The sequence below is a fragment of the Sparus aurata genome, chromosome 10 (genome assembly GCF_900880675.1).
Source record: "Sparus aurata chromosome 10, fSpaAur1.1, whole genome shotgun sequence".
Taxonomy (NCBI): domain Eukaryota; kingdom Metazoa; phylum Chordata; class Actinopteri; order Spariformes; family Sparidae; genus Sparus; species Sparus aurata.
The window spans coordinates 27,032,790-27,057,664 of NC_044196.1; the positions used below are offsets into that span (position 1 = coordinate 27,032,790).

The 24,875-nt window shown below is 39.6% G+C and overlaps 2 protein-coding genes, 1 long non-coding RNA gene and 1 other non-coding gene across 4 annotated transcripts; 1 reads left to right on the plus strand and 3 right to left on the minus strand.

Annotated features, from left to right (window-relative positions):
* Window positions 1-323: 323 nt before the first annotated feature.
* Window positions 324-397, minus strand: trnar-ucu (transfer RNA arginine (anticodon UCU)). Its single transcript has one exon. It is a non-coding gene; the product is annotated as a tRNA-Arg (tRNA).
* A 3,345-nt stretch (window positions 398-3,742) lies between these two features.
* LOC115589910 (uncharacterized) lies at window positions 3,743-13,549 on the minus strand. The gene is made up of 10 exons (XM_030431064.1): window positions 13,238-13,549; window positions 12,839-12,993; window positions 10,300-10,423; window positions 10,005-10,104; window positions 8,472-8,668; window positions 7,948-8,081; window positions 7,293-7,422; window positions 7,080-7,170; window positions 6,923-6,998; window positions 3,743-5,513 (listed from the first exon to the last, which is right to left on the minus strand). Exons 1-10 carry the CDS (start codon window positions 13,302-13,304, stop codon window positions 5,421-5,423), a joined length of 1,167 nt encoding a protein of 388 aa, XP_030286924.1. The 5' UTR covers window positions 13,305-13,549; the 3' UTR covers window positions 3,743-5,420.
* LOC115589911 (uncharacterized) lies at window positions 13,201-13,852 on the plus strand. The gene is made up of 2 exons (XR_003985642.1): window positions 13,201-13,348; window positions 13,748-13,852. It is a non-coding gene; the product is annotated as an uncharacterized LOC115589911 (long non-coding RNA).
* A 720-nt stretch (window positions 13,853-14,572) lies between these two features.
* Window positions 14,573-24,006, minus strand: LOC115589909 (interleukin-13 receptor subunit alpha-1-like). Its single transcript, XM_030431063.1, has 10 exons — window positions 23,545-24,006; window positions 20,585-20,721; window positions 19,974-20,127; window positions 19,766-19,859; window positions 18,508-18,671; window positions 18,235-18,362; window positions 17,861-18,005; window positions 17,215-17,314; window positions 16,416-16,500; window positions 14,573-16,324 (listed from the first exon to the last, which is right to left on the minus strand). The coding sequence occupies exons 1-10, from the start codon at window positions 23,612-23,614 to the stop codon at window positions 16,232-16,234; spliced, it is 1,170 nt and encodes a 389-aa protein (XP_030286923.1). The 5' UTR covers window positions 23,615-24,006; the 3' UTR covers window positions 14,573-16,231.
* Between the last annotated feature and the right edge of the window lie 869 nt (window positions 24,007-24,875).

A 24,875-nucleotide genomic window follows, 5' to 3' on the forward strand; every position in this document is an offset into this window, starting at 1 on the left:
ACAGGTCAAGTGAGGGGAAAATGTGAATACTCCCAGCAAGATGATTTGAGTGCAAAACAAACGGGCTGGTATTAGTTATCCTAACAGATCATGGCACGAATCTATACTATTTCATATAGTTATCATCTTCAGTGTACCAGAAGAGTGTACATTACTCGATGCATACATGGAGGAGCTGTGATGGAGACTGTTTCATTTACTTCAAATCAGCCCACTTTAAAGCGTAGACAATGAGCATCGGCTCGTGCAATAATCTGCAACCAAAACATCACCATCATCGTCAAAAGTGACCGCAGGTCTGCCGTTTGGCACACAGAGTGACTCATCTCTGCCGGGACTCGAACCCGGAGCCTCTGGATTAGAAGTCCAGCGCGCTATTCCATTGCGCCACAGAGACTGCGCCAGGATATCTCGGGTCTGTCACGGTTTAGATACCTCATATCCTCTCGTATCGCTGTTTTCTGCATCCCTGCAGCATCAGGACCAGTCTAAGCCAACATGTTGGTAGTACCGTCTCCGGCCACCAGAGGGCGCTGTTGCTACATATACAAATATAGAGGCCGGGAGCTGCGTCAAGCTCACTGGCGTATAGCCGGAAGTTGACTTAGAGTGTTTGGAAAATAAAAGTCACCGCGACCGGAGATGGCGCTGTAGTGTGTATTCCCGAGTGATGCTTTTATTTCGAAAGTGCGTGACTGGGAACAGTGTTTCTGTTGAAGCTACTTTTACGCTCGTCGGATAAATCGCCACCACGGAGCCAAAATGGTGCCCGTCTGAGCTTTGTATTCTCCGCTTCACATTACATTTATGAGGCTATGTATCGGTGATTTATACCAAAAGCAGAATAAGCCGGGTTCAATATAGCCAATCCGACCGGGTACAGCCTTTTTGAACCGATGCGCAGAAAAATAAAAGTGTCTTATAATATAGGAGTAGCAGCAGGTGCTGTCTGATTTACATATCAATAATAGCAGAGTGCATTTGTTTCATTTAATGGAGAACTGACGTTCTTTTTTTGCCTTCTCGCAGTCCTGGACTTATTTTTTTCTGTCCCATGCAGGCCTGTATCTAGTCAGTGGAACTCCTTTGTATGGAAAATAACTGCAGAGCTGTCACTGTGTGGAATAACACGAGTGGGGTTGCACCGAGATTGCATCAGATAACCAATTACACTCACACTCACACGCGCACACACACACACACCTCCTTTACCACAGTGTGACAGCTCCTTTCATTTCCACAAGGCCTTTGTGCACGTTTCATTTCAAGGACAAGTGAAACACAGAGCCAGGTTTTTGTTTATTGGGCAGGGTATGGGTTATTTCACCAGTGTCAGTAAAATTCACAATGCCTTTTAACCTGACAGAGTCTATCCATCACACCAGGTATTTGTGTCCCTCTACTCACTTTGGATAGGTAAATGTCCACAACCAAGCCTCTGTACGCTTAGACTGTGCACCTACTGAGGATGTGACTCTGTTTGGATTTGTACATCAACATCAGATAAGCATGATCAGAAATGAACTTCTTCAAGTTTTCTGTGAAAAGCCAGAATTTTGCAATTTTCAGCCCAATTTCGAAACTTCCCTATCTGGCCAAAGTTGCTGAGAAATTATGTATTTTCTGCAGATAAAGAGAACTGCAACTTCTCTATAATGGATAGTTTTTGGGCAGCAGGAAATATACCCCCCTTGCCAGCCTTTATTTTCCCAGACTTCGGTTTTGCTATCAGTTCTGTTGATTGCACAAATCTTCTTAAGGGACATGATGATGATGTTACCAGAATGCCCAGGTCGCCCCAAAGATCATCCGCAAGGAGGCATGTGGGTCTGCAACAGGATCAGTTTTATCCCCTATTCATGAATCAGCTGTAGGACACTTAAAACGCATTTCCAAAAGGGGAGGTTGTGAAATGGTTTTCGCACTTCATTCAGTAATGTGAACTTCTTGCCATACAGCAGGCCCTGATAACATGAATACAATAATTATACGACGGTATTGTCCACTGGTCAATAACCTGGAATTGTAGTGGTAGGGATTTCAGGGGAGCAGTGTTTGCTAAAGCTTGTAAAGTCTTATTTCACAATTGATTACTGTCATGCTTTGTTCAGAAACAGGTGTTTGAAGTGCGAGGGTGCGCTTCAAAAAGGCCATGGCAAAAAGCCCTTGACACTGTATTAAAGGAGCCGATCAACATGTTGAGAAACACACTGAAGATTGATGCTGCTTTCAAGGGCTTCGGACAGAGCAAGGCTAGCTCTTTCCCACAATTTCCAGTCTGTATGCTATAAGCCAAAGTACCTGGCTGCTGGCTCTGGCTACATATTTGGATCAAGGCAACACACACTCGAACCAAATTCCCTCCCAAAATCAAGTTCCAGTTCAATAGAGTTATTCCCTCATACACTTCCACCCTCTAGATTTATTACAAAAAGCTGATATTACTTTTTATTTGTATTTCTTTAAAAAAAAAAAAAAAAAAGTATTGTTTTTTTTGTTCGACCACTGGATGCATCTATCTCATCAAGTGTAGGCTACTTGTGGGTCACATCATCATGACAACCTGATGTTTAAAGACCAGCATGGCGTAGCATCGTTTCAGCCATTTGAACTGTGGACAAAGACAGTCCAGGTGCTCCCCGTTTTGCACAAATGAGCAACCCCCCCCCCCCCCCCCCCCCAAGTAATTCCGGCATACTGACTTGAAGGAAGCCCTCCTGAAACGTGAAGCATACTGGATCACAGAACCAGAGACTCTCACATCTTTAGGGAATGATGAAACCAGATCTACTGCCACGTTTTTTGGCCCCTGTATAGCTTTATTGATAGGACAGCTTCAGAGATGACCGGAAACAGGATGAGAGTGGGGGGTAGTAGGCTGTAGCGAGGACAAAGCCTCTGCACATGCGACGTCAGCTCTACCAACTGAGCTAATGGGCGCCCTGTGTGAAGTTTTTCTTTGCCGTTTTTTTGATTGGTTGTTTAATTATGTATACACCTTTTTCTATTTCAACATTAAGTTCATTTGAACGATTATTTTCATTATTTCACATTTTTTCTTTTTCCACACTAATCCATTTCAAAATGTGTTTTTGTATACAAGGTATGTACATGGATGACTTTAGAGCTGTCAGACCACCTGGAAGATTTGCACGCCATGGACATTGCCATTTCTAGCAGCACTAAAAGTAAAAAGTGTTCTCCTTGAAATTGGGGATTATACACTTGGACAGTTCATGGAGCTCGAGGGCTGTTGCACATGATTGCGGGCACAGCTGTGGTCCATCGCGCAATTGTTGGCTGTGTTTGCCATGTATATACTTTCTGAATGTTTTGTCCTAAAAAATGGTCTTTGTGAGGGAAATGTTGGAAAATTAAATTAAACAATCAATGCAGAGGGGGGAAATGTGTGCAGGAATGAGTCTTCTTTCACTGGAATAGGATTGAATCCTCTCATTTCTGAAAAGAAGATATTGAGCAAACTCAAAACTGCTAACTTGTGCCTCTAAAGTTCGACTGCAAAAATGTAAAATGTGTTGCTTGAGCGGTTTTTAAGTATGTTAATCTGTTTTGGGGAGGTTTATGTGCTGGACTGTGTTTTGAGTGCCGTCATGGAGGCGTTGGGGTGGTGTCCAGCTTATGACCGAACTGTTGGCGAAAAAAAGCAAACGGGCACTTTTCCTACAATGTCTTTCACTTAGCAACAATGACTGACTGCCAGCATAAACAGACGAAAAACATATTTTCATGTTTTTTTTTTTTTTTTTCAGTGCAATAGCTTCAAACATTTATTGAAACTTTAACAAAAGTAAGTAGCATAAAAATGAGTTATAATACATCCAGATGTGGCACCCAGCATCAGCCCGTCTGAGTACATCATTCAAACATTCACTGTCGAGCACCAACATCGGTATGAACATTTCACATTCAGTCCTCTACAAACAAAAAGGGAGATAACAGCTACAGTAGATGGAGACTCAACCCTACAGTCCCAGCTTGATACAATTTGAGAGCATGTAGGGCAGCTCTCCATCCGTAAATGTTTATATACAGTAGTAACTAAAGCCTTTGTTATTCCATTGTGCAAGGGAATCAGGTGTATCCTTAACCTTTGTCCAAGCATGTAGAAAAAAAAACACGAAACAATGCCATGGTGGATTCTGTGTGTATCACCTGGTTTCCTGCAGCCTCACCAAAGCCACATCTTTGTGGACTGTGTCCTTCATAGGAGGTGGCCCCCGGAGTGGGCCCACAGATTATGACTGGCCATGACCGTGACGGTACAGAAGTAGAATAATAAGTGCAAAAGTGTTAAGCACTGCAATAACAAAATTACAAGTGATTTATATCTTAACTGACAGTAACATATATATATATAACATCTAGTAAAACAAAAGTCTGTGTGTATGGCAGACTGACTGGCTGTTGCTTATTCTGTTAATGCATTTTGAATAACTGTACTTTTTTATTTGAAAAGGACTGTGCTCACTGATCAACAGGAAAGAGAAGTAAACCCAGAATGATTATCAGGGTTTGTCTCTGCATAGACATTAAAAAAGTAAAACAAAAAAAACAAAAAAATATATATATATAGAGAGAGAGAGAGGGGAGAGAGAGAGATACGTCTTATATGTAAAAAACTAGAATAGCCGCCTGGTGGTTGTGTGCCTCCATGCACCAGTTTTCGCTTCTCCAGAGCTGTGCCATTGAATACTGGCCACAACATATCACAGTGAAGTTGACCTTTGGGATATGAAATGCGCAAAAGGCATAATGTACATCTTTAACACAATTCAGCAGTGAGCGTGACATCACTAGGACGGTAGGTGACATGTTGTTAAGAGGCAAAGTACGGAAAACTACATGACAATGGATCATTCAGTCAAAGAGGAAGGCAGACTGCTCTGACAAAAGGTCTCTAGATAATCATGACTCACGATGACTATACAATAGAGCAAAGCAGAAACTCACATCCTCACGCAACCTGAGACCAGCAAGTGATCAAAAACTAGGGCAAACATAAACACACAGCAACTGAATGTACGTCCAAAGAAGGAGCTGCTGGTGTGCATCAACATGCCACAGTGATAAGGAATTGATGATATTGTGACTTTGGGTTTGGCTTAATGTGCAGCCATATTTATGGCGTCCTTATAAGGATCTCACTTTGTTTCCATGTGATTCCCTGGGACATACTTTTGCAAGCAAGCCTTATGAAGTTGGATTTCATCTGCATCAGTTCATAAAAGCTGATGGAATCAATGTGTAGGAGTGAAGTAGCTGCCAATGTTTTTGGTGAGAAAAGAAGTTTGAGTTGAAATCCCCCTTCACGCAACTGCTTACCCAACATGCAACATTTATCACTTAGGCAGTGAAGTCTTCCAATTTTGTTGAGCCAGTAAAACAAGAATGTGGGAGAGTCAGGAGATAAGTTTGTTGTTTAGGGGGTCTATCACTAGGGTGATTTTACAATCTTCTTCTTCTGCCGGAATGTAAAGATTGCGCACAGTGATCTGAAAAAAAAAAAGGAGACGAAATGCTATGAATTAGTGCAATTCAAGCAATTCTGCATGTTTGATTCGAGAACCGGTGACGATATAAACCGTCTTTCTTGCTTTTGCTGTTCAAAGCGAAACTCTCGCCTAAATGCAACCTTGGATTTTTTTGTGAATGTAGATGAGTCAAACCTTTTGTAAAAGCATAACTCAGTGAATCATTCATGAAAGAGGCACTTTTAAGATTTACCGTAGTTTCGTTTTCGGGCAAGCTCATTTTCAATAGAGTGCTGGGGCACTCTTACGCTAGCATCAAAATTGTTATTTTCAAACCTTAAGTAGGCTCGACACACGAAACTTTGCTCGTAGTATCACCAGGGTCTCTACACATGAACACGAGCATTGAGAACATTGGCTGGTACACAGAGTTTGTTAAAAAAGAAGGTTTTTCTAACAACTCACCTTAGCAGTAGCTTGTTCCGCTCCCAGTCGTCATGGCAGTCGAGAAGTATCGACCTCAGAATGCAACGTAACTTTGAGGAGAGTTAAGGTGGACTGCTACTGTCTTCCAGCAAAAACCTTCTTTTTAGTAAACTCTGTGTACATAAACAATGTTCTCAATGCTCGTGTTCATGTGTAGAGACCCTGGTGATACTATGAGCAAAGTTTCACGTTGTGTCGAGCCTTCTTAGTGTTTTAAAAACAGCAATTTTGATGCTAGCGTAAGACTCCATTGAAAATGAGCTTGCCCGAAAACGAAACTACGGTAAATCTTAAAAGTGCCTCTTTCGTTGTAATTATTCTTTCACTTGAAGGTTTCATATACATTCACAAATAAAGCGTAGGTTGCATTTTGCCGAGAGTTTTGCTTTAAGGAATTGTTAGACAATTAGGGCTTATGCACATTTTTGCTAAGAATTAGATTAAAAAATAGAAAAATTATACCACTCATGCATGTACACGGTGACAAGCTACAGCCTGTTATCCTAGCTTAGCACAAAGACTGGAAAGAAGTGGAAACAGCTCGCATGAAACAATGGTATTTTTGCTTTTTGCGATGTCATTTGCCTCATATTCCTGTAAGCTATACAACATAGGCTACAAGGTTATGTAAGTCAATAAACAGTTACACATGAGTTAAGCACTGAAATGATGCCATAAATAAAAATCGTCAAATCTAATTTAAAAAAAAACCCTCAAAACATATTGATCGAAAAGAATTCTAAATGTAGAAACATGAACAATATATTTTAATATATATATAATATATGTTATATATATATATATTTATTTTTACATCTTATTTCAAATATGTACATTATGTACATTACTGGGACACATCTCAGATGATAGAGAGGGAGTTTTTTTGTTTGTTTGCGTCTATAAATTCATTTTTAGAGGAAAGAGATTATAGATATATAGATCACCTTGTTGTTGTTGTCAGAAATATCGCTGAGGAAGTCCCGAGGTTCTGGAACTCTGGGAAAAATAATGTCCTTGTTCCTGCGCAGAGAGAGAGTTCAACATCAGAGGGAACAAGTAACACAACCAGCAGCTGAGAGAAAACACAAAGACTTAACATACTTCTTGCAACACATAAGAGTCAGGGCTGCCAGGACGGCGAACATCATCGGGATGATAATGGCGGCATACACCAACGCATTAGGTTCGCTACCTGCACACGCATGCAAAGACATCAGCGACATTATTAGGATTAAAAAAAAAAGAAAAAAACAATGATCAGCTCTTCTTGCAATAAACAACGTAAGAATATAGACCAAGAGACGAAGATCATACCAAAACACTTCACGTCACTCCACTCCGACTCTCCTCCCGTTACCTTCCGTACAGCTTTAATCGCCATGCAGTTCTCACAGCGACGGATCACGTTCAGCTCAGTTGATGTTCCTTCAAATACGTCGTGAAGCTGAGAAAATGAAGGCACAACTGTGAGAGCGGCTTATCAATTAGCTGACAATTTTTTACAGTTGTTACTTCTGAATTTGACCAATATCATTTGAGCAATATCATGTTTTTATTTTTTCTATTTGATTTAAATTCTCATAATAGTTTGGCCATAACTGAATTTGAGAAAACTTGAAATATAGAGCTTTCAACACTGCACCACATTAACGGTACACTGTGCAGTCTTTAACCACTAGCAGCACTATGGGGCGATTATTAATTCAAATTGATTTAATTGATTCGTCTGTCTTTTAAATATGCACTAGCACTCCCAAAGACCTGTGAACACATTTAAATGTGTAAAAAGTCGCCCTTTAAACATTAGTGTTATAAGTAGTAGGGGTCAAATTTTACGTTAAGATTTTCAGTTGCATCGAAGATTCAAATGATCAGAGCTAGTAGTTGCATTCATTGAATTCCAATGCAAGATAAACAAACTAAACAAACAATGGCATAAATCCAGAAACTGTACAGTGGTGTCGCGTACCATTGATTTATTACAAGCGGTTTGTTTAATTGTGAATTTCCAAACAGACAGTTTGTCAAAGTCAGGAGGAATCCAGCTGATGTTGAATGTATCCCCAGCTTTAATGACTGTCCAGTTCAGGGGTAGGGGTCTCGCTGTATCGAGAAAGACAATACAGAGAGTTAGTAATTACAGTCTGGTCATTTGAATGCTGTAAACAAAAAGTCCAAACAACGTGTTTTAAAAACCATGCACAAAAGACATGCTTATTTTTACTCTCCTAAAATGGCTGTATTGTGTGTTGTCCAAAGTTCTACATTGTTGTCATTACACCCCCCATTACACAAATACATAAACACATGCACGCACATCTCCACACCATGACAACCCCTACAACATTTCCAAGAAAGGACACAAAGCGACTGCTCTTGTACCTCGATCCGAGGCTCAATTTCCTCATTTAGTCGAGACGTATTTCAACAGAGTGTTTCCTGCACAGGACTCTTGATACCAAATTAGAAGTGGTCGGTCCACTTGCTACATACCATTTTCTTTAAGCCAAATTTTGAAGGTGTTCCTGACAGAGCTGTTGTTCAGTGTTCCATTAAACAAGATGTGGATGGAATGTCTGGTGTCCGCCTGCAGATCACAACCAGTCTTTCTGTTAACGTACGCTGGGCACCCGCGTAAGGGTGTCCTGGATATGTTGTGAATAGAAAGACTTAAATCTTCAGCCGTTAACCTTGGAAAGATAAAGAAAAGGTGATTTACTTTCATAATGCACACAGTTCACTGTTGGGAGTTTCATAAGATGAGTGTTTTTTTTATCAAATCAATACCACTGGTATGTCTGTCTGTTACATACAAAGCTGGAGCCAGCAGGCGTTTATCTTAGCTTAGCAGAAAGACTGAAAACAAGGGCAAACATCTAGTCTTGCTCTGTGCAGATGTCACGTAATCTGCCGACCAGCACCTCTTAAAATCACTAATTAACACACTGTATCCAGTTTGTTTAGTCCCTAGAAAGATTTGAGTGTAAAAAAAAAACACTCTTGGAGTCTGGTATTCGCAATACTCCGAGATGGTAAGTCCCTCGGAGGTGCGTAAAGTGAGCTGGCATACAATAGGAAGTTAAAACTACGAGTGCAGAAAATCATGCCGCATGAATACATATATATTTGTTACTGAGGCTTTTATTTCAAAAGTGCGCCAACAGGGATCTTTTTTTATTGAAGCTGCTTTACATTTGCCGCTCAACTGCGACATCATCAGTGACGTCTCTGCCGCCGGCCTGACTCAAGGAAGTCACCTGCATTAGCAACGATGACACTTTAACAACCAATCGCAATGTTTGCATGGCTTGCTTAAAATCTCTTTTTCACGACGTTATTATGAGTGCATGCAACTCATTAAAATTCATGTTGGATGCTTTAATATCTCACTAATGAGAAGAACGCGATTACTCGAATTAAATGACACCTGATTTACCTGTTGGCCACAGACTGAAGACAAACAGCCAGTGTTCACAAGATGTGTTGAAAACCATAGAATACACCTGACTTTCCTCCTCAGATGGTATAAACATACATCATAAATGTAACCATGTGTTTTTCACATACATATAAATGTATCAAATGTCATCAAAAGTATGTTGTTGATGACATTTTCTGAACTACAGTCAACAACCTTCTGATCTTTTCAAAACAAGATAGACATTTTAGAATTTGACAAATATGCCTTTCAGCTATGGATTTCCAGCGATGCTAATGGTTGTTTGGTTATGGCTGCCAGGGGGCAACAGCCACCCTCCTTATTCAACATTATCTTACCAAACATGGCTCGGGCCTAGAAGCGCGAACCTCAAATAGTAAACATACAGTGCCTGACCTCAGACTGACACCAGCCTTGAGGCCTGTGCCGATAAAAAGCTGAGCTGAGCTGCAAGAGGATTTTGGCCTCCACTGGGATGGTCCAGCTATCTCACTCTGAGAGAACTTCTAATTTGCGGCACAACTTCCCGATGTCCCAATTTACTGTGTGGGTTTAAATATACAATTAAAAAAAATCGACATACATACCTAAAGAAAAAACCCAAATCTGCAGCATCACTGACCGGGAGCCAGGAGCAGCGTGTTTGTTTGGAGGAATGGACGTAGCAGCTCAGATTTCTCACCAGCTCTGGGAAGAACAGAGACACATGCTCACATCTTAATGAACAAACAAATACAGAGGCAACGCTGAAGTCCATATATGGTTCAGAGCGCTTCAGCCTGCATTCATTTTTTTTTTTTTTTTTTTTGGTCTGCTCAACAGTAATCAAACTTTGGAACAATATCAGTCTTATTAAGGGCAATGGCGAGTAAAATGGGATACCTGGGTAAGTGGTGGGCTTCGCGACTTGTTCGCTATGCGTGTTATTACAGATAGCTTTGACAGAGAGGTATAGGTATCGCCCGTTCATCACTGTGTACGTGCTCCACGACAGCTCGCTTGAAGGCTACCGAGAGCAGAGAAAGAGAAAAAAACACCATCCTCATCATCATGATCATCATCATCATCATCATTAACACTGGGAGAACCCAGCACTGTGCTGTACATGTAACACGACTACAGGCAAAAAAGCAATTTTGAAGAGTTTCTGGGTGTCAACATATGCAATGTTATGCATACGTTTGCTTATCTGCAGTACTGAATTCTACCGTGTCAGCCTTATTCAAACAATATATTTCAGGTTTATATCAAGTTTCATGTTTTCCAGTACATAATATTTTGTTAAAAAGTAGGATAAATCAACCAAGAAACTCTTATCTTTCCATTCCTTTAAGGCTCCTTGTCACTGATAAAAAAAAAATGGCTCTGTCAAAATCTTGACCTGTTGCAACCCTTGTCGCACATGTGAAGCAAGCTTCAGTAGAATTCATGCGCGTAGCCAGTGATGAAATCTATGGAATAAAACTCCTATGCGCAGCATTTGAATACAGTCGGTGGTAGAATTTAACTAAGTGCATTTACACAAGACCTGTACTGTGATACAGTTCCGAGGTGCTGCCATTTTCATCCCATCCAACGCTCTACTTCGACATTGAACGTTGCACGTACACTCCAGTATAGTATATGGTATAAACATATGATCAACTCTAAAACAGGATTCATTCATGCGGAAAACTACCCAGCAGTATATGATGAAGAAATGCTCCAATATATTTATTTCTCAGGAGCCTGCCCAACCAATATACTGATATCAGTTAACTGATATTATAACATAGTGACATTATATGTTGTCCAAGATGCCTCGATATGATACCTTCAAAAAAAGAGAGAGATTATAATGCAGATAAATATGCTTTGTGTGATTAGTAATTACACTACACTTGCACTCATGTAATTTTAGACTATTAAGTTAATTGTTCAACTGCAAAATATCCTGCCTCCGTTATATACATCTGTGTCACAGGTGTTTGACAAGCACAGCTGAGGGATAACTGCAAAAAAATGTTTTTTGCCAATGTCAGAATCGATAACAGAATTTTATTCTGCCTGATATCCTTATTTGCATCTGCTCTAAAGAATGAGTGGTTAGGCAGAACCACAGCCAAGTCTAAAACCTCCCTGCACGCACGCTTGAATATTCCTATAAGCAAATCTAAAAAGATCTAGCAAGATAAAGCCAGTGTCATCCTGTTCGCTAACGTGGTCTTCTATGCAAAACTTAGTGATCATGCAATGTTTTCTACGGATTGGAGAACAAAAGGACAACTCCGCAACAGCACAGTTCGTCAGCATCATGCGATTTGGGTATTGCACCGAGCCACATGCCACTTTCGATTATATTTCCAATTGATTGTGCAACGCTAGATTTCAGTAAAGTTTCTGATAATGCGCCCAAACGGTGCAAAAATCACAACCTGTATAGCAGCAGCTGACTGTCTGCAGCAGGGTTTATTTTCTAGGCAGCAGCTGTTATAATAATAATAATAATAATAAAAAAATCCAAAATCTCAAGTTGCTGTAGTTTTCAGTAAATCTTCTGGGAAAAATAATCCCCTGATGTGTGTTCATCGCGATTCTTGTAAACCGGTGCTGGCTCCGTTTACTGCTGGGATAAAACTGGTTTCGGAGCAGCTGTGTTTTCAGGAAATAGGAAATAGTTGCACTCTTGAATACATTAATGCCCTAGACCAGAAGTCACCTTTACTATCAAAAGAGCCATTTTCCCCTCCCCTGTCCCTCGGGAAAAGAAATATGCCTGGAGCCGCAAAACATATTTGTGTTTTATAATGAAGGTAATGCAGCCTAGAAAGTCTTAATTAGCCTATCAAGATTACTGATAGGCCCAAATCAGCATACATGTATATTTTCACATGATGTAGCAACTCTGTACTGGGCTACTTATACCTACAGTATAAGGTACCTGAACTTTTTATTCCCAGTTCAACGATGCCATGTTTTGGAGCGTTTATGAAACAAAAGAACGACCCTGCAATACGTAGAAGTCCTCCCCTGTGTTTATGAAAATGTACAAAGTAAAAAGGAGCCTCATTTGATAACACACAGCAGCAGTCTAGATTAAAAACAGAAACAAAAAAAAAAAACACAGGACAGTTTAAATGGCATTTTAGTCCATTTTTTTTAATCCTCACCCACATACAGCAGTCTGCACTCGGGCTTGAACACAATGATCGCAACCAGAAAGAAAATATACAATTCTGTGTATAGGCTGAACATGTTTCACTGTCAGAGAATGTAAGGATCCTTAGATCACAGACCCCTGCCCTAGACTTTAGGGTATCATTATTGTTACTTATGGGATTATTTGGTGCAGGCGACACAGGAATCCACAAACAAGGTTTAAACAGTAGTGTTGCGTTTGATAGAAATGAAACATACGACTAAATACAGACAGTATACTCACGTTGAATGTAACTTTGTCCTCCTCTTTATTGGTTGTTGATCTCTCTACTTGATACGTGCAGTCGTCCGCTGAATGCTTTGGTGGCTCCCAGGACAGCTGTGGCTCAAAATCAGTTTTCCATCGCAGCGACACATTCTGTGGCGGTAAGACTTGACCTTTTGAGAAAACGGAGAGTTCGATATTGCCTGTCATTTGTCACAAAGCAACAGCTGACCCTCTCCTGCTTGCGTTTACGTGCTTCTTTTGGAGTGGCCCTGAACGTCACACAGATGTGACGTAATTACTGGGAAATAGCGTTACGGTTGAACTTGGGAAAACATTTTCGGGAGTTGGAAAAATTCGACAAGAGCACACAGGCGACAGGGGGGAAGGTATGGAAGTGTAAAAACAGTTTCTTACTTGTCTCGAACGCGAAGAGGAGGCAGCTTAAAACGAACAGCTGCAAACTTTGAAAGGTCCAGGTCATCCTCGAGGGACGTGTCCCGCAGCTTAATGTGACGGCAGACTCCGGTGAGAAGGGTTTACTCCCGCTTCCTGAGCTGTCCGGTCAGTTGTTTTTATGCGAAAAAAGGAAAACGGCCGGTCCAAACGTCTCCGTCTCAGTTCGACTTTCGCTTCTAGCCTCTTCGCAGGAAGGCTTAAAACTGTTGGAGGCTGGAATTGGGCGGAGAACTTCCCCTTCTGTTTTTTTTTTCCCTTTAACTAGGGAGTCACGTCTAAATGACGCTAGTCTTTACTGTGGAAGTCTTGAGCAGAGATGGGTTAGATTGACTATTCACGGACCAGGCCTTTTAAAATGACATTTAAACATAAAACATTATGAAAAAATATTTCAAACATAAAACGCATGTTCGAAAAGAAAAAAACGTTTATTCTTAACACGCTGTTCATGATGACATTTCTGTACAGGTGTTTAGTTCTTCTCTAGGTGGTCCGACAGCCCAGCCCATGTATGGAGGATTTCAAGGGACAACACTAAATATAAATTCACTATAATACCTATGTGAAAAAACAAAAGTTTAATCGTGACACGCAAGTTTTTTGATGTAATATCGATGCCTCTTTGTGACCCACAATAAGCAACTAAAAGAAAAGCAGAATGCTGAAACTTAACAGAGCCTTTTTTTTTTTTTTTAAATGTTATCTTGTGCCCACTGTAAAGTTGTTCTTGTGTGTACAAAATACAAAAACAAACAGACAAACACTTGTGGACTTTGGGGGCTTGACTTCCTTTTTCCTTTTCCACAGGGGCTTTGAAAATCAACAAAAAAAATAAAGTTCCTTCCTTCCATTTTTAAATAATGAATAAAGCCACATTCACATTATGAAATGCTGAATCTTCCACATGAACCTAAGAGTGAAAAACACAAAGGATTAATGCTGAAGTAGATTACATTTCAGTCAAAGGGATTGTTCACGCCCATGGTTTATAACTCTATGAAGTATTAGTATGAGTTTAGTATGACTTATTGGCATTAATACCGTAAATAAGACACTGGTAACAACTCTTAAATGTTTTACAAGTTGCACCTTGTACCGATCTGTTGGGGACTTGGGTTGGTGTTCCTTTGGTTACTTAAGAAGAAACATTAACAATTACACATCTCAGTGCTCCAAGCTGTGACCTGCCCTCAATACCAAAGAATCCAACATCTACTAGCTGTGACAAGTCCAATAGTTCTTATAGAACTAACAAAGAGGGCTAAAACTGAAAGGCACCACTGAGCAGAGACATTTTCACTTTCTCTTTCTTTATTACTCACCAAAGCAGTCAAGTCATTGCTCAAGAAATAGAGGTGATAAATGAAACAGAGCAAACAAAGGCTAAAAGAAAAGAAGCTTCCTCTGGGAATGTTGGTGAATGAGGAAGCACACGAACGCTCACAATGAATCAACAGAGTGCCAGTCACATTGTTATCGGTTTAATGTATCCTCAGATAACTGCACAATTCTCTATTATACTTCCCTCTTTCCAAAAAAAAGTGTGTACAAAGGTTAAATCAGCACCACAGGTCTGATTTTCAAGAGACTTATCAGAAAAGTAGCTTAAAGAAAATTGTTATTATTTCCAAAATATACAAGACATTTGGCATCTAGAGTCATCAGTGTCTGCAAGCAAAGTTCATGCAGGTCATTCTTCAAAATCCTTTTAGCATGCACTCATAATGGTTTTACTTAAAGGGGCTATGTGGAGCGCCAGCTGTTTGTTTACACTAGTGGACCCTGCTCTCTGTTAGCTTAGGTGAGAGAAGCATTTGGACCAGGAATTTGAATACATGCATGAATTCACATCCTTTGAACTGTCATGGATAGTCTGACACAAGTTGTTTACAGAGAAATCCACAGTACACATCGCCCACAGGCTTGTATAGATGTAGTCATTGTTCCGACACTTTACAATCCGCTCACATATGTCGAATGAAAAAGTGATCAATAAATGTCAACTGCCACAAATTGTTACAAAGAGCCCCGTTAGGTTTTGGTTCCAGAATAACATATTCAAAATTTCACCCTAACTGTCCGAATTTGACATGATAAACTCTCTGTTTTAAGGACAGGAAGGAAGGAATCCCAGCACTAACACTCACTCACTCATCCCTCAGTTCCTTGTAAGTGTTTTATTCTACGCAAAACCTGGACAAATCAGGCCGTTTTCCAAGGTGTGCCACTCTAGCTCTTGCCCTCCTGTCCAGTTATGGGATCACTCAGAAGTATGCATACCCACCACATATGTTATTGCTTCCACCCACTGTGTAGCTGCCATTATGACAGTCATACTGGCATTTGCATATCATTCCGACAGATGAGACTCATGCTGTGATGACAGTAACCTCCTGTTATTATTCCCTTCCTGGGATACAGCAGTTCTTCTTACAGGCGCAACATTTCCCAGTAAACTCAGCTTCCGCTGGTCCACTTGCAAGCTTCCACTCAGACCAACCAAACACATGGCCTGCCCGCATCCTCGTCTCCCTCCTCAGTGCTCCGCAGCAGAACAGTGCAGGCATGACGCACGTTCTTGTCTTTTTGAAGATGGCTCCAAGGATTCAGGGTATTTCTGTGTCATGTCCTTGACAGGCCTCAGAAGGTTACATCTGCATCTGAACTTGAAAAATAATAACAGCTGAAAATCTCGTTTTTGCTGACCTCTGGTGGTTGAAGTTCTCCTCTGGCAACAGTGATGCAGAAATGGTCTCAGGTCATTACAGTAAAGGTGCAGCAGAGCTCTGTCCTGACACCACACCTATTAAACGTGCACAAGACCTGAAATCGTTCAACCAGAAGTGAAACCTCGTTTTGTCTGGTGTTAAATTAGTCTGTGAATGTTCTCGATGAATTTGCCCAGAATGGAAGTCCAGCTTTGCCGCATGCACTGCAGTGTAAATGTACATGTCAGGAGTTTTGCTGGAGGATACTGTTTTCAGGCACTAGAAGAATTCTGCAGGGTTCCAAGTGTTCTACCGGCTTGTACAGATTCCCTCCATTCTGGAAAAAAAGAAAGAAGAGCATTATGAGCGTTTTATGGAGACAGAGAAAGCAGGTGAATATAGCAGTTTCATTTTTTCTTAGAAATTACCGGAAGTTCTCTCGGCCCGTTCATCATCATTTCCTTAAATATTGCAGAAGGATCTGGTATGGTGGGGCAAATAACGCTGCTGTGCCTACAGACGACATACCAGAACAAGAATGTCAATGACAGAAAGGAACAACCAGCACACAAGGACTCCACCACCAGAATATCACATTTAAAATATATTTTTTTTCTCTCTGTAACAGATTCAAGCAATGCATTTTATGTTAAGAATGTTAACACCTCACATTTGTAGTCAGATCTCTGCTCTGGCTTCTAGTGAACTGTATCATATACCACAGCTGTACTTAAAAAATCTCCAGAATGTATCTATACACGCTGCAAACTCTGTCCACTGCTTAAACACTAAATCACTTAATTGGCAGCATTCTGAGAAAGTCAGGTCAGTTAAAAGTATGTTTGACTGTTTGCCTGTTGTAGAAAGGCAAGGGCCACAGGAATTATAGGTTTCTTTCATGTTACGTCGCAGCTGTGTAGATAATCTGGTTATTAGTCATTGAGAAACATTTAAGACATAAACTTTGACCCTTGGCATGTGTGTCAAAGGCACCAAGTCAGATTTTATAAAATGTTTAGGTGTTGTAGTAGTCTCAGTGACATGTTGCAGATCTCAAATATTCAAACACAAATGTATGCTTTACAACACTGACTTTTAATATTCTAGATTGCGAAAATTTGGTATTAAGTCACTTTGCACCCAGAAATGTACCATCTACAAACACCCCTAGGTGGAACTCTTTGTCTTAAGCCTACATAGGCCAACTGTTCTCTTTCAAAGACGTACCTCCTGAAGCAATAGCAAGACAGAATGACGCAGATGGACAGAATGATGGGGATGGCAATGGCAACCACAGTCAGTGTCCTGTCAGGAGGCTTATTAATACCTGTGATGAACAAGTGACACAATTTCTTCAGTTTTTAGGACAATTTCAAGCATTTTGCTGTCATGTGGCAAGTAGTGCAGAAACAAGTGTGCTTTACATTTAGTCAACATGTCTTTGTTAATGACTGATGTTAGTGTAGAGCTCTACACTGACATCAAGAGGAATCAATTCCCAAAGCCCAAAATTGTGTCCTCCAATGTCTTTCTTTGTTCAAAATCAAATGCTGAAAAAAGATTCTCATGAATTTCTCAACCTCATTAATTGATTATCAATTCAAGAACCCACTGCTTTCAGTGACCCATGTCTATTAATGTACATTTTCAAAAACTTCAAAAGCTTTGATTTTTTCTCCTCAGTTCACAAACTAGAAAGATTTTGAGGACCCGTGAGAACCCTCAGTTTATCAGGTCATTGTTCAAATGGTTTGAACCACCGCCTTTAATAATATACAAACAATCCACAATCCAAAGTGACTTAATAGAAATGTGGTTTAGCATACTTAATAAATGCAGCATGAAAAATCAGTGTAGTGATGAAGACAGTTACCGTAAGGTACATATTCGCTCCATTCGCTGGAAATAGGTACGCAATAGTCAGTAGTACTGACTCTGGCTTTGAACTCATAAAGGCAGTGTTTATTGTAGGGCACGGTCATGATATGTCCACCACTGTCTGTTTCCTGGCATGTCTCCTATAAGATTGTAAGCACACAAAACACAAGTGTTGTTCTCCGTCAGGTATAGAGAAACTATATGGTATTGGGCAAATAATGAATACACATTTGTAGTGAAACAACATATTTTAACTGCTGAAATAGAAACTTGGTTCCCATTTGTGGTATTTGCAACTGAGAAGACATTCAGTATCAGTGTAGTACATGCAAAACAAAATTACATGAAAGAGGAATTAAAAAAAGTTACCTTGTTGCTGCATTGTTTGTAGCAGATGTAGTATTTCCAGCACTCAGTTTTTCCGACCTTTGGAGTTGTAACATTCACAATGAGGGAATCTCCTTCTTCTGTGATGTTGAGCTTTGGTGGATGTACCTCTAGGGAGATATAACAAATATCCACTATTTACTGAATGGCAGCAAAATAAAACAAGATTCAATCACTGGTTCTAAAGGTATTTTAACAGCATAAATTAATTTCATAATTTGACATCAACAAAAAACTATTATAGGTAACACCAACCAAATACAGCTTTGAAGGTGCTCATTCCAGCTTCAGTCTCCACAAGAATGTATATGTTATCGATGGCATTTATGTTAAGGACACAACCATTCCTCTCTCTCAGGCTGTAAGGCTGGTCACACTGCTTTAAACTTTTGATACATTCCTCCGAGTCTCCCTCCATCCTGCAATGACAAACAGGCATTGCATGCTTGCATTACAATTCAATTCCAAAATAGTTTCGATGCTGTGTAAAAACATAAATAAAACAGTTTTCCGTCCTATACTTAACTGAAAACAGCACAAAGACAATATATTCAATTTTTTTTCTCATCTCAAATTTTGAAAAACTATTCATTTTTGTCAATGGATGCCTTTTCTGAATTTGATGTCATCAACACATTTCAAACCAGTTTGGACAGGGGCAACAAAACACCAAAACAACTGATAAGTAAATCCCACAGGTAAACAGGTTCATTGGTAACAGGTTATAGTACTGTGTTTGGATACTTGGATATGAAAGGGGCATTCTCTAGATGCTCAGTTGTTCATGAGCAAGGATAGGATGAAATTACTGGGGATTTTTGGTCCTAAGAAACACTTTGTGAACAGTTGTCAGTAAACAAAGCTTGTTTGCCTATGATTGCACCATGTCTATATTTCAAAAAGTGTCTCAGCTGTTATTGAATCAGTGTTGCCTCTTTTTCAACACTGGATCCTGCAATCCCTCCACACACCACTAGATGTCCACACAGCTCACAGATTTTCTACTGGTCATTAGTATCTGTGGACTGATAAATATCCCTGAATTATGTTGCTAAATTGACACCATTAGCAGCCCTGAATGAAGGATGGAAATACCACCCACATGCAGGTTCTTGCATTGCTGATGATCAGACAAGCACTATCATCCAGACATCTCAATTTTCAGGGAAATAGGGATGACAAAACACTCCTGAAAATATAGAGATATGATAGAAAGGGATAACTTTCTGCATAACTGACCCTCTTAAGACGAACTAAAGGAGCTATGCTGACCCAAATGGCATTTATAATGGTGGCCATCTTACATTCAAAAGGGACTTTAGCTAAACTTTTTGTACACTGAGGCCCCATAACAGGCAATGCCTTTTGCTCATCCCATTTTACACTTGTTTGTCCTGACACTTTAATTGAACATCACTTGACAGGATTAAAGAATTTTGACAACCATGATAAAACTTTCTGGAGGCTTTCTGTACTGTTTCTCCTTTACTTTATCTGTTGCTGTAATTCTCACCTATAGGAGAGTGTCAGGTTTAGAGATGGATTTACTGGGATCCAGGAACAGTTGTTAGTCTCAGCAAAACATTTGAAGTCCTCCACCAATTTAGCTTTACAAGACAAAGGGAAAAGTGTTAGACATACATACATGAAGACAAATTCAACAATGGCTTTAGAGCATCTCAATACTGTATCACATTACTGTCATTTCAGCATCTTCTTACCTCGAGGCTTAGGGGGTTTAATGGTTACAATTTCAGTAGGGGTGTTTTCTTTTGAAGCTAACTGACTACAGTTAGTCCAAATGCTGTACGTCCAATCAGAATCCACGTCTTCAGTGAGAAGAGATGTTGTGTATTCTGTCTCTTCCAAGCATGTCTGAAGCAGGAGGAAAACAATATTAGTCTTAATGAAACCTAATGACGTTAATATCAACTCAACTTTTTAGCTTCTTATTTGTCTTCTGGACTCGAACAACATGATCCATAATGGTTTCACACTAATTCAAAGTGTGTATATGTATGTGTGTGGTTGTAGCTGTAGCTGTGTTTTTTGGGCTTGATGCATTAACATGTTTGTATGCTTATCCTTTACCTCTCTTAGGGCTTGTTAGAGCATCAGTGTATTTTCAGTTAATTTAGTGCATTATAAGTATTTAACAGTGATCTCACAGTAATAAGCGACATTTGTTTAAACATGCCAATTGAAATTCACATTCTTAGATATATCCCATCGAATTTGAATTTAATTTGTTTTAGTTAAAACATCTGATTTCATTACAGTGCATTATTTTTTTTATTTTTCAAAATAAAAAACGGTATAAGTTATTTATTACATCTTTTCCGTTATGGTCCCTCAGCATGAATTTGATCTTGTTGTTGTCTGGCAGATCTTTGGGCTTCTTCCAGAATAACCTGAGAGTAAACTTGTCGAGCCAGTCGTATTTCAACTCTGTTGGTGGAGGACACAGATCTGTAGGACAAGAGATTTAAAAAAAAAAAAAAATTAATCTCACCTGTTCAGAATTAACTATACTGTTAGGCTGAAAGATTCAAAACAGGCTACCATCAGCATAAGTAATTAACACTTTTTCTACATGTATTACTGAATCCCATGTGCCACTGTTTGTCTCTATGTAAAAAAAAAAAAAAACACAAGTCTTTTCACAACACTCTCCGCTGGCTGGTTTGAATGTTTGAATACATTTCCAGATAAGGACCCGTAAGCTCATTTCTGCCCCGGGGACCTTAGAAGGTTTGAGCAACAATGATATTTTTAATTAGTTTAAAATAAAAAAAAATAATAAAAAGAAATAGATAAACCATTTATTTATATTTAAATTTGTTTAATTCTTTCACTGTCACCAAACAATGAAATGCTTTATAAAATATTTTTTTTTAGCAATTGTTAAGATTTACAAACAACTTGACTACAAATAATTGCATAATAAATGATTTACAAGGTATTTAATTTGTTAACTGTGAAATAACTATATTTGCTATAAATTCACCACTTTTTCTAATTCTGGCATTCTTTTCAACACCCTTTCGCACATTTAACTAACTTCTTAAACTTTGGCTTTGTGCCAAGTGAATACAACACCACATGGTGTCTTGTATAAAAGAGCCAATGTGACTAATCATCTTTTGCAATAGAATGTTAGAGCTCGTTTCTAACAGAGAACACTCTGGCCACTCCTGCCATTTTCTCATGTGTTTCAGATCAGGCAAACACATTTTATCCAGTAGTATCACATTCAAATTAAATAATTGTCCATTCAAGAAGAATTTAGCAGATAGAGATTTAGGAAAAAAATGGGTAACCCTTGATGAGAGCCATCCTTACTAAATAAATGCTTTATTAACAAATTGTTAAGAATGCATCTGTGAATGAAATAAACATCAGCTGCAACTTTACAATAAACAATTGCTCAATAAATGGTTTATAGAGCATTTCATTGTTGTTTAATGTGAAATAATTGATACCTAAAGTTTAATTAACTATAAATGTAACATATATTAAAGATGATTATTAAGAAATGTAAGCTAAATACGTCTTGCCATGTAGAAATCTTCTTACGACATATTTGTGTCATGCGGTATAAAAGACGATTCATTTCCGGCTGCATAGACGCAAACTCATGCGAATCTGACGCACTTTACATTTTGTTTGCGCGTCTATTATACAGTCGAGGTAGTTGATTGCAGCAGTGGACGAAGGACTCCGGCCTTTTGAATCAAAGTGGCCATATAACTGCGTGAAAATACTCTGAAACAAGTCCCTAACCATAGATTAGACTTAAGTATGATAAAACAGCAGATTGTACAACTTAAAGTGTTGGGGTGAAAGCCCCTTTAAGAAAACTGTATTATTGTAAATAGCATGTTACTGGAATATTATTACTGACGTAGCCTCATTTTAATCTAACAGCTTGGGTAGCGCTTATATTATCTAGCCCACATTATACAGGCTGCTGAGAAGTTTACGTTATAGCACAATGTATTTTATAAAGCAATCCGGTTTTTTGTTTGTAGACGTTTACTCTGTCAAATAAATCCAACCGTCAGATAGATGTAGTTGACTTCAAACTACAATATTAATAAAGTATTAAGTATCAAAGCATATAACTGAAATATTCAAGTAAAATACCTCAAAATTACATCGAGGAAGGCCCAAAGTACTTGGATAAATGTACTTGGTTAATTTGCATCCAATTAATGCCACTAGAAGAAGTATTCATGTCCAATAAACACGTTTCCTTTACATGTTTACTAAAAGTTCCTATAGATTCCTATTATATTCCAGTAGAATGGATTTTATGTGACCATTATGAAAACAATGATTTCACTGTAATGTCAATCTGGAGAAAATCCAGCTAAAAAAGCCTGTAAATTCAATTACTTTTGAAACAGACCCAACAAATTTTCCTCAAACGACCATGTAAAGGTTTTTCTTTGAAATGTTGTTGTTGTTGTTGTTGTTTTGTTGTTGTTTTAGATCTGCTGAAGATTACGATTAATTCCTTTATTTATCTAACACAGCTACCTATTTAGACTGGTTTCAGGATACAACGTGAGCGTGCAGGTGCCTCCACTTTATCGCATTTACTTAAAGAGAGTACGGAAATAATAAGTTCACGTCTTCTAAAGAGATGACCCTTTCTTGCCTCTGTACACATTCATTTTCCAACCAAACATTTTTCATTGCATGTCTGAACATGAGCTGCATTTCACCGCGGATCTTGGTTGCGATCGGCGCCTGCACCGTATTTACAACATAGAGGCGCAGACAAATCTAAACTCGGGTTTTGAGCGCTGTTTGTAAAACGACGCATAAGTTTCATCATTGAGCAGCAGAAGAAACTGGACCCCCCCCCCCCCCAAGAACAGGCTTTTCGGAAATGTCTTCGAAATGTTTTTTTGTGGTCTTAATAGGACTTCTTCTTCCCGCCCTCCCCCTTAACCTACCTTTTCTCAGCCAACACCTTTCCAGGAGGGTGTTTCGTGTCTACACAAGCTAATTTCACGACGGGCAGGCAAACAAAAAAACACCACAAGAACCTCTCAACATGAAACACAAGAACAGTTAATACAATTCTTAAACTATTCTCAAACTAACATCAGGATTTTCAGTACGTCCCAATTGACAGTTTCTCTCAGATGTGCGTCATTAAAGCCTGCTATTCAAACAAGCCGACGTCACCTGTGTGTTACCTTCAAACCCATACAAGGTTAAAAAAAAGAAAATTCCGTCATTCATTCTAACTTCGACCCCAAGTGATGAAGGAGTCCTTACCTGCATTACAGTGAAGTGTCATTATCAAGGCAGTTAATAAGAACGAGTTGGGAAAACCCCGAGGAGTCATGTTGTCGTCGGGCGTCCGAGCGTCTATTTCATCTGGAACAAAGTCAGCGGTCCTCTTGAGACGACACTCCGAGCAAAAACGAAGCTGGCGCGCGCGGGGGGGGGCAGTTTAAGTTGCCGCACACAACTGGAAAATGCAGGCAAAATGGCGTGGGAAGAAAAAGCAGAAGGAAAAAAAATACCCCCAAATAAAAAGTGGCTCACTGGAGCACGTACGGTAAGGCAGTCACCAGACACCTTGTTCTGGCACGGTTGCTCCGCGGTGCCTGCTCAGTTTGCGGGAACTGCGGGGAGGAGTCGATGCGAGAGTGGGAGGCAAGCTGTGGTGGCAGTACGTCAGTGACACTCACTGAGCAGGAATGTAAGACCAGTTCTGCTCTTCCCGACGGTGTTATACCTAAAAACACCCAACCGTCTACGAAACGGTGCGCTAATGAAAAGACAGAATTAAAAGGGGGGAGAAAAAAAAAAAAGCCAAGATGAGAACATCGCGCATGCGTGTCAGCCTAAGTGCAATAACCCCCAAACCTCAAGTGTCCTTCCATTACTCCAGGAAATAGGCTCCAAATGAGTCTGTGAATCATTAAGCTGATTACGTGCATGGTAATGGATTTATGCAGCAACAAACTGCACAGAGTGTACAAACTGCAAAGCCGTTAAAGGCCAACAAGAGACAGAGACAGTACATTTGATCCCTGCAGTATTTCCTGAAACCCTGCTAGGATAAAGGAGTGAGCAGGTTTTCACTTACCTCACAAACCCTGTTACAGGATGTACAGTGTGTGACTCAAGTGTCATTTAGTGTACATGTGTTGTTTTTAATGGGGTTTAGTGAGTAGGGTCTCTTTAAAAGGAGTTGGTCATGGGGATCAGAGTTGCAGCAGTGGATTGTCTGAGGGGCACGGGTCAAAAAATGAGAAGGGCCCCAGAAAGTTCTGATGGTAAAGTTCCAAACACTGGTTAAGAGAATTGAGGCTCACGGGCACATAGAGGTCAACTCATTTTCTAGTACTCAGCGCAGCCAAACGAGTTCCGTTTTCCAAAAAGCATGTGGGATGTTATTATTGGAATTTATATTGCTGCAGTAAATAAGACTGGTAAATTGTGTTATGCCCATCAAGATTATCTTAATTGTACACCTTTTTTGTTTGTTTTTAAAGTAAAAATGAAATCGCCAGATGTAAAAAGCCAGTGTTAAGCTATAAACAAACTACAGTCCAGTTACATGACTTAAGTGTTACCACCACCAATATTCCTTCATT